This window comes from Cebidichthys violaceus, unplaced genomic scaffold (assembly GCF_023349555.1).
Source record: "Cebidichthys violaceus isolate CVI_PGR_0920_01 unplaced genomic scaffold, fCebVio1.0.p SCAF_73, whole genome shotgun sequence".
NCBI classification, from domain to species: Eukaryota; Metazoa; Chordata; class Actinopteri; order Perciformes; family Stichaeidae; genus Cebidichthys; species Cebidichthys violaceus.
Window position 1 is genome coordinate 1,052,474 of NW_027176957.1, and position 10,166 is coordinate 1,062,639.

Consider the following 10,166-nt stretch of genomic DNA (forward strand, 5'->3'; position numbering starts at 1 on the left):
ATCAACATGTGATTATCAGAGGCAGGATTCGAACCACAAATCTTCTGATTGAAGGACGGCCCTGCTCTCCACTTATCCACAGTCTCCCTTACAGCATGTTGAAAAAAAGACATTAAAGAAGTCATAGGACAGCATGTTGAAAAAAAGACATTAAAGAAGTCATAGGACAGCATGTTGAAAAAAAGACATTAAAGAAGTCATAGGACAGCATGTTGAAAAAAATCATAGTATAGCATGTTGAAAAAAGTCATAGTATTGCAAATGTATTTCATTTAATATATTTGTTTATGTCTCTGTAATACATCCTCTTTATTAACTTAGTGCACAAACAGAATGTTGTTGTTAGAGGCGATATGTGATTTCAAACTCTGCTCCTTTCTCTGAGACAAAGACGTTTTCATGAGGACAGTTTAAAGGACAGAGACAGACTGACACAAGCTCTTCTGCTCTAAACATGAACTCTGTACTTTGTGCTGTTTCAGGAGGAAAACTGACTCACTTATACTCTGATATTAGTTTCACATTTTATCCATCAGCCTTGTATGAAACCCTGTAAATAAGACGAGAAGAAAAGACTTTGTTCATTCTTGAACCAATAAACACATTCACTGCATCCTCGTAATACATTTGTTCAACCAGAATCTCAGTTTTGTGAAAGAGAATAATGAATGTTTTGATTATAATAATTAGTCATATAATACCTCATGGTACCTCTTTTGAATAGCGATTAAAAAAACAGCAACAACAACATTTAATTTGTTATCGAAAATAAACGTAATTTCACTAAAATCAATCTTAATCAATCTAGACACAAAAATGAGTTTACGAATTAAAACACAGAAGTTAATTTGCTGTTCACTTCTACCTATTTGAGTTTACAGAACTCGGCAGCATCCGCAAAACAATAAAAGCAAAGTCCAGCATAGAGGGGCTGAGTGAACGTGGTCTGGACTGTGTGGAGGAGAGTCATGGTTTCAGAGACGCTGTAGAAGGACAGAGTACCTGCACTGTGATCCAGGTACACTCCTACTCTGGAGGACCGAGGACCAGAGACGGGAGTTTGGACGTCGTTGTGCCAAAACGTAGAACCGTTTGTGTCACAACGCAACGCCCAAGAGTTGTCGTTCGATCCAAATCTATATTTGTTAGAGCTCCCTGTTTTGCTCATGTTCTTGTATGCGACTGCTACATAAACTCGTCGTCCTCTCCACTCCACCTCCCAGTAACAACGTCCGGTCAGACTCTCTCTACTCAGGACCTGACAATATCGAGTGAATCGGTCTGGTTGACTAGAATAAGACTGCTGTTCACTCGTAACTGTTGCTTTTCTGTTCCCCTCGGACAATAACACCTTTGTGTGTGCTGTGTTTGGATCCAGTTTGATTTCTCGTGAATATCTTAAGAATCCAGCTCTGGTCTTGGCCTCTGCTTGTGGGTGTGACAGTAAAACGTCCACTTCAGTCACTGCCAGTGAGACGTTTGTCCACTTCTCTCTCAGAACGTCCTGTAGTTTATCTCTGACTTCTGAGACGGCCGCCGTCACATCCTCAAAGTAGCTCAGAGGACGGATATCGACGAGTGGCGACAGTGAGGGGTAGTTGTGTAGGAACCGGTTGAGATCCTCTGTGTGCGAGAGCTTCTGCAGCTCAGCGTCTTTCCTCTTCAGCTCAGAGATCTCCTGCTCCAGCTTCTCCTGAAGCTCTTTGACTCGACTCACTTCGCTTTTCTGCTGGGATCTGACCTGCTGCTTCACATCGACGCTTCTTTTCTCCATGAGACGGATCAGCTCGGCGAAGATCTTCTTGCTGTCCTTCACCGCTTCGTCGGCGGAGCGATTGACGGCCTCCGCCTCCTGTTGAAGCAGCTTCACGTATTTCTCTCTGTCCTGGATTCTCTGCTGGATGCTTAGCCGACTCACCTCCAGCTCTCTCTGCCTCTCTGCTGCAGCCGAGACTGTGTCGTGGCCTTTGTGCTCGGCTTGTAGTCCAGTGTTCTTCAGCTCCTCCACTAAAACTGCTAACATGGTGTTTTTCAGGAGGACAGGCCTCGGTGTGAAGGTCTGCCTACACTGAGGGCAGCTGTGGAGTTGCTTCTCCTCCTCTTCATCCCAGTGGGTTTTAATACAGTTCATGCAGTAGCTGTGTCCACAGGGAGTAGTCACCGGATCCTTCAGTAGATCCAGACAGATGGAACAAGAGAAGGTTTCCCGATCCAGCTGGACTCCTTTCTGCGCCATTTCATCTCTCAATAACAACGACTGTCTGAGTTTCACTTCACTAGAAAGCGACCTATGATCTTCTGATCTTCTGATCTGAACAACATGTGTTTGTTCAGTGAATGGAGCCTGTCAGCTCTATCTCTTCACCACCATGTTGGTTACACCCATCTTTAAAACTGTAGATCTGAAGGGGAGGGAACCAGGAAATCTGTGGACAGAGTGGAGCCGGCTGTGTTGGAGAGCAGGAGGAAGAAGGAGGGGTTATCGAGCTGTGCTTCATTCCGGGAAGAGGAGCAGTGCTGTGAATGTGAACTTTGTTCCCTCATTTACAAAACGGAGCCTCGGATGAAACCTGCTCCCACGTTTGAAAACATTTCATTTCTTCAGTTGTTAAATATTTCTTGTCTCCTCAGAGGAAGAGTTATAGACAAACATGAAGCCATCAAAAGACTAATTCTGTTCAGTTTAAATTGCCGTATAAAACCTTTTGCTTATATTTAATGATTTACTTTGAAACATTTTGTCTCAAAAGAGTTGAATTTCAAGATGTCATCCTGATGCAAAGCAGCGTTTCAAGATTCTCATATATTCATTTCTTGACTTCATGACTGGACCTGATATGATCTGCACATGTTCCATTTGTTGTTGATGTTTAAAATATTCCACCTGTTGTAGAAGCTGAGTCACTCACTGGTTGAGTGACGACTGAGAAAACTCCTCAGGTACAACAGCCATGACAAATGAAGGTGTTTTTGAGGGGCTAAAAATACTCAAAACATAATCAAACTTGTCAAACGCATTTAAAATCCTGAATGTAGTTATCTGATGTGATTTTAATGCTTCAGAGTGGCAAGTCGGCTCGATAGCGCCCCCTACAATATTTCGATGATGCAGCCCTCGCAGTATGTTTGACCTAGATGTATAAAATTTGGTAAACAGATGTATCACATGTAGAGTCTAGGGGTCCAAGCTCTAAACCCAACCGGAAGTCAGCCATTTTGAAATTTGTATGAATTTCTCGTGTTTTTTTTTATCATTTCCAGGCACTCTACTTTAACGAACTCCTCCTAGGGAATTAATCCAATCAACTTAGAATTTGGTCAGAACAATCTAAAGACCTTTGTGATTAAAAGTTACTAAAAGCTTGAGGTTTCATTGAACGATGTGGATGTGGTGTGGCGGCCATTTTACACGGTTCGTCATCATCCATCAAGCTGTTGTAACTCGACTGTACTTTGTCAAAACTGTCCCAAACTTGACCTGCTTGATTACTGTCATGATTTTAGGACTTCGGCATGCCAATATTAAGTCATAGTCATAGCGCCACCTACTGATAACCATGGCCGTAAGCAGGATTCTATAATTACAGCGGCCCAAACACTGAACTTATTAAAAGGGTTCGTGGGCACACCACCAGAAAAAGACTTATCTGATCTAAATATGTGCAAACTAAGATGCTTGGAGAGCAGAAATTGGATAAAAAAGGTTTCCAAATCGCGCTGTACGAGTTTTCATTAATAGCAAATTTTATTGTTTTTGTTCGTTTTGGAGCCATTAATATTTTATTAATGTTTGTTTCATAAAATCAAACTGCACCCAGCCTAATTTATACGATAGATTATACTACAGTGGCTCACCTTTTGGCTTAAACTTATTTCTTTACAAAAATATGTTTTTTTCCAGTTGGAACTATACAGTCTCCTATTTCTCCTCGACTCTTCCAGCTTTGAGTCACTCAGCAGTGATTGTCAGAGCTACCTGCACAAACAAACAGTCTGTCTTGAGACCTGCATTTACTTTGACAGTCTGTTATGTTACTAACACTGAAGCGCATTCACACACATTCAGTTTTTTGTCAATTTTTACAAGCTTACAGTTATGATTGTATTCGGAGGTACACTCAAAACATTCAAGGTTTAAATGGCAAAATGACCTGCCTACGCCATTAGTCGACACAGGAAATACCGTTTAATGATGGTCACGGAAATACATGGCCGCATCCACCAGAACCCTCGACGTGTGTGAATATGCGAGGACCCGATCAATGCTGCTTGCAGCATTTATAATGAATCTATAAAATTATAATTTATAATGGCAACAGTGGATATTACGGTGTTAGAGGGTTAATGACAATGTCTGACTGATGTTCAGTGATGGATGTGCTTGGAACAGATTTGATTATTGCAATGTCGAACTGGATTAGCTGCTCCTGAGGCAGGTTGAAATTCCTGAGCTGGACGCACATCCTCTATTGGGTCTTTTTCCTGATGGTGTCTATGTTCAAAGTCCACTTGAGGTCCTGGGAGATGGTGGATCGCAGAGAGCTGAAACATTTCACGGCCGACACAGTGTTATTAGCTATGGTAATATAGGGAAGTGTAGGGGGGACCCTCGTGAAGTCCACCGTTAAAAGGTCATAGTATAGTAAGTTAAAAAAAATTATATCAGTCAGAAAAAAATCCAAGTATAGTGTGTTGAAAATAGTAGCATATTATGTAAAATAAAGTTAGCGTACAGTCTGTTTACAAATATATATTTTACGTCAATTTAAGTATGGTACAAAAAAAAAAGTCATAGTATAGTATGTGTGAAAAAAAGCCATAAAGAAGTTAAAGTATCTTATTTTGAAAGAACGTCATGATATAGTATGCTAAAGCTAAGTCGTATATGTACACTATGTGGTAATATCCTTAAAGATCATAGTATAGTATATAAAAATACATTAAAAGTCATAGTATATAGATGTCTAAAAATCTCATAGTATAGTATGTCGGAGTCATAGTACAGTCATAGCATGTCAAACAATCATATTATACTAGAGTAGAAAAGTGTGATAAAAAGTCACAGTAAAGTATGTCGTAAAAAATGTGATTCAGAATCAGCTTTGTTGACCAAGTATGGTTTCATCTACAAGGAAATTGAAGTTGTTGCATTCCTCACAATGTACTTACACACAAATAGAAACAATAGATGTGGACAAGGACAGCAAGGCTGGAGATATAAAGGTTAAGAATAGACTGAAAAATAGGAGTAGATAGATATATATAAAACAACAATGACCACAAAAAAAGAAATAAGATTTCTGTATACAAGTCAATTGTACTGAAAGTTGTAAATAACACAAATAGTTCAATAACAAAAAATACTGAATGGAAATACATGGACCGGATGATGAGGGCCTTTTTCCATGTGGTTTCCATGTTGGAAGTCAACTTGAGGTCCTCGGAGATGGTGGATCCTAGAAACATAAAGGTTTCCAAAGCAAACACATGGTTATTCAAAAAGGTTGTTGTGGACAGAGTAGTATTTAAGTACGTCATTTATGTAGTGACATACTATATACTTATTTTATTATGTGAATAAAATGTACAGTACAGTATGTAAAACAAATCAATACTATATTATGGCAAAAAAGCTATCATATAGTATTTCAAAAAAACAAAAATTTTGTCAATTTTTTTTATAAATAATTAAATGTATTGAATTTTTTTTTTACTATATTTGGTTGAAAAAATGTCATACTATAGTTTGTGAAAAAAGGAAATAGTAAAATATTTAATATAGCATAAAATGTAAAAATAAAAATACATAGTATAATATTTTCGGAAAAAGGCATAAAAAGTCATAGGGTGGTTTGTTGAAGGGAGTCAGTGAAAAGTAATTAATCTATTAATTACTAATTAAGCTATTAATCAAGAATGGACAGATTCTTACACCTCTTTGAATTTTAATTGGCATAGTATGTTAAAAAAAGCCATAGTATAGTATGTTAAAGTCATAGTAAATTGTCAAAAAAGCAATAATATAGTATGTCAAAAAGAGTCATTGCCTAGGTTATAAATTCATAATATGCCATAAAAAAATATATCATAAAAGTATGTCACAAAATGTAGTAGTGTAAGCCATTAAAGTAATACATAAGTCGTACTTTTGTCAAATAGTCATAGTAGTGTAGGTCATAAAAAATGTAAAACTAAAGAATATAGTACACCATCAAAATGGCAATAGTAGTATGTTTGAGAAAATGTCATAGTATGTCATAAGAATGTCATAGGATAGTTACTAATAAAGAGTTATAGTACAGTAAGTCATGAACAATGTCATAGTATAGTATGCCATACAAACAGCGTAGTATCTGACATTCAGTTCTTAGATTTCTCAGTGGATTCTATCATAAAAAGGTTGAAGATCTGAGATTGTTAGCATTTTGATTGCCTCTCAACATGGCTAACATTGAAGACTACGGCAAGCTGACGGTGTTCACCTGAGGGGGAACCAGAGGCTGGACAGGACAGCATCATTAGCTGTAACAGCCTCAGGAAAAGCAGTGCAGAGCAGCCGCCGTGAGCTAGCCGGCGGGGCGGGCTCACATGCGCTGAAGCTTAGGTTTATGCGTCTGCTTGGCACCATAGCGTGAGCCTCGAACTACAAACGTGAACAGAGGCGTCGACGCTCAACGCGTTGCTCGTTTCATTATTCTCTGAAACGCCGGAGGGAGTACAAACAAAACGTATAAGAAGCAAGAAGATGACAAGAGTTAACCAGCAAAACGTCATAAACCAACCTCCACAATGCAGAGGAGGAATTCTAATACCTGTAAACTCATATATCATATTCATGGACTCTAAAGGGAGAACAGTTAGGGCTTTGTAGCTTACTAGCACAGAATAGCAGCTAATGACTGCTTCACTCAGTATGTGTGAGTCTTTTCGTCTGAGACACAAGAGTTGATCTAAAAACTACACATTCAAAAATGAACGCACTATCTTAAGCTTTCAGAAACAGAGCTTATCAGTTAATATGACCATCAGTTTCTGAATGCATAAACAAAATTCAATTCAATTCAATTCAGCACTACTTTTTTTGATACGGTCATAAGTGAAAACAAACAGACACATGCACGGACAGACAATTACAAGCAAAAGACCGGTTTAAGACTATGTGGAGCTAATAGTGCAGTTGCATTTAAAATGTTATGGAAGTCAATTAAACAATGCACCAGATAAAGATAAAAAAAAAGAATAGTCCACATAGCAGATAAACATTTTATTATTTAATGCGCCAAGCTCTTGTTAGGGCCCAGAATCATCCCTCAGTTCTTTGTTCACGTGGCGGATGGCTACCAGAATTAACTTTGGTAGAGGATCTGGGGAGGCATAGGGAGAGGGGGCATCATGGACTGGGGACGGAGGACAGTACGCCAGAAAACAAACACAAAAATGTATTCCATCACACAAAGGGGGGACATTTATTGTATTTATTGTAGTTTGACAAATATTTGATTTACAAAGACTAAGAAAAGACTAAGACTAAGAAAACCAGCATAGTTGTTCTTTAAAAATGAATATCAATTAATTGATTGCTAAAAAACGTTCAGCCATTTGACTTATTAGACTAATCTTTTATCCTCTAATAAAAAAAAAAAAAAAAATTCAGACAAAATATTTGTGAGAATTGTTTTTAAATTATGTAAAAACGTATGTGTCTCTGTATTTATTGTTTTTTTGTTGTATTTCTATATACAGTATATGTATTTCCTTAATTACATTTTTTCCCATTACAGTCAATTAACGTAAATGCACCTACATTACTGCATCTATGTATCGTGTGGTATTATTTATCATGTGTTCCCTTTATTCATTTATTTCTAGATTATTTTATTTAATTCCTCTATGATTGTATTTATACATTTTCTCACTTTCACCCCTGGGCCTCTACTCTTTTACAGAACAATAACATTGTAAAGAAATTATTGTTTGCATCAATAACTTACACATTATTAATTATGATTCCATTACGAAATCAAAGCCATGTGCTGTGAGGCGTGATATAAAGCAGATGTGACATGGTGGCATGGTTAACATTTACTGAGAATAAATGGTGAGAATAAACAATAAAAGGATGACATTTTATTTCCCCGCAGTGTATAAAAGAACACAGCCTTCCCTGTTTGGCTTTGAACAAATGTTTGTATATTTTGCGTGGCTTTTGGACAAAAAAAAAAAAAAAAACGAACATACTGTCACACCAACCTCCAGCAACATGACTGGAAATGGGCCCATGCAAATGAACACTATCTGAGACAAAGTGTGATAAATGTGCTGTCAATAGAGATAGTGCTGTGCCACATCACAGTCCCCCATCACAGCGCCAACAGAGCCAAAAAGAAATCTCAACGGCCCTCACAGGCAGCATCAAACATCATCTGAAGAGTGCATGAAATGCTGCCTCTCTGCAGCTTTGTGATAAACTGCATAATTTCTAGTATTTGCCTGCTGGGTTTTGACTCGATTTTTCTCAAAGATTTGGCCTTGTGTACCTTTTGTGGTCACGTTGATGTAGCATCAACAAGAAGAGACCAACTTATTCAAATGCTTCCGCAGCTCTGCTCTAAACTCCCTTTTCTAAAGAATAAAGTACAAAGGCAGATGGCAGACTCCTAAATGATCAGTGAAATAGTCTGCTTTCTGTTATGAATAGGCTGTGATGGCTGACAACAGCATACCTACAGCTCAAATGCTGCAATGTGCTTTTCATTTTTCATGCCAAATCAATCCCACTTAAGCATGCATAATGTCCCCTTTTTGCAGCCTGTGGAGGTCTAAAGAAATGGAGAAGGCACTACACATCCCCATTTGAAGTTATCGGTTGCTATATTCTCTTCTGGGCTATTCCCGTCGGCCCCAGTTATAGGCTCTCTCGAACCATTTACAGCTACAGTCAGAACACTGGGTAAAAGTTGGAGTCAGGCTGTAAACTGTGACAGATTGTTCGGAGATCGCAAAAAGCTAAAAGATGAGGGTCACATGGCTGGTTAGGCGATAGCGTGTTTACTGTAATATTACCGTTATTTGGCAGTGTGAGCTTACAATGTTATTACATATTATATTATATTATTATAATTATTATATTATTATTCAGCTGGTCACAAAAAGAAGTCCAATTGCAAAAAAGTCCAAAACAAAATGACCCTACTTCAAGATTTATTACCTCAGTAAACATTGTTAACATGAGTTTACGGTCTCAATCACTAGTGTCAAGTGTTCTTCAATCAATATGATATTCATTTAATAAATGATGGTGTCATTTAGCGTGAAATAGAAAGAGAGTAGGGTATACTTTGGGGCGTGGCTACCTTGTGATTAACAGGTCGCTGCCACAGCGTTTGGTGTTTTCCTGTTTTTGTCTATTTTCAATTGTAACAATTTTGGTCGCCTAAAAGTGTGTTATTCAGCGTTCACTGGTATTTAGCTCTATACCCTCTCATGTCACTTCTGGTTCCCAAAAACCAAAAATGGCGACGACCAAAATGCCAAAACTCCAGCTTCCAAACGGGAGTCCACTAAAACCAATGGGCTTGGAAATACACCTACTTCTGTCTATGCTGCTGACTGCTTTTGAACTGAAATATAAGAATACTCATTTTGCATAACAATGATTTTGTCTTAACTAAAAGGAAAATAAAGGTTCTTATTTTGTCCTTATTCAGTAGCAGCGGGCCCAACGTGTTCTTCACGGAGGGTGGAATTTTGGCTCTGACTGACAATGTCGGTATTGGGAATGTGGTCGGCGCTAAAAACAGTTTGCAATATTTCTTCAACTCCAACGGCCACACAAGCAGCTACAGGGCTAACATCGCTAGTTGTTGCACGATTTATCATTGGAGCATTTCCCACAATCCTCAGTTATTTTGTATCTTAATTCAAATCACAGAGTGAAGCACAGAGTGCTGAGTTGAGAGATGGAGCTATAAGCAGCTGGTAGTTCTGTCAGGACTCTATATGTTGCTCCATGATCCAGTTGCTCAATGTACCCTGTGCAAACCTTTGTGAACTAAAAAGACATGTACTAAACACGCACAAATAAGACAAAAAGAAACCATTATAAGGACTCGAAAATGGTGTAATTCACAAGTGTATCACGTCTTGTGCTATTTGTTAGCATTTAA

General features: G+C 38.3%; 1 protein-coding gene across 1 annotated transcript; it reads right to left on the bottom strand.

The window, feature by feature from the left end:
* Window positions 1-276: 276 nt before the first annotated feature.
* Window positions 277-2,260, bottom strand: LOC137891982 (tripartite motif-containing protein 16-like protein). The gene has a single exon (XM_068736860.1). The coding sequence runs from the start codon at window positions 2,234-2,236 to the stop codon at window positions 866-868; it is 1,371 nt and encodes a 456-aa protein (XP_068592961.1). The 5' UTR covers window positions 2,237-2,260; the 3' UTR covers window positions 277-865.
* Between the last annotated feature and the right edge of the window lie 7,906 nt (window positions 2,261-10,166).

Excerpts from the sequence above, each read along its gene's own strand:
- LOC137891982 (XM_068736860.1), bottom strand. The coding sequence starts at position 2,236 with ATGGCGCAGAAAGGAGTCCAGCTGGATCGGGAAACCTTCTCTTGTTCC.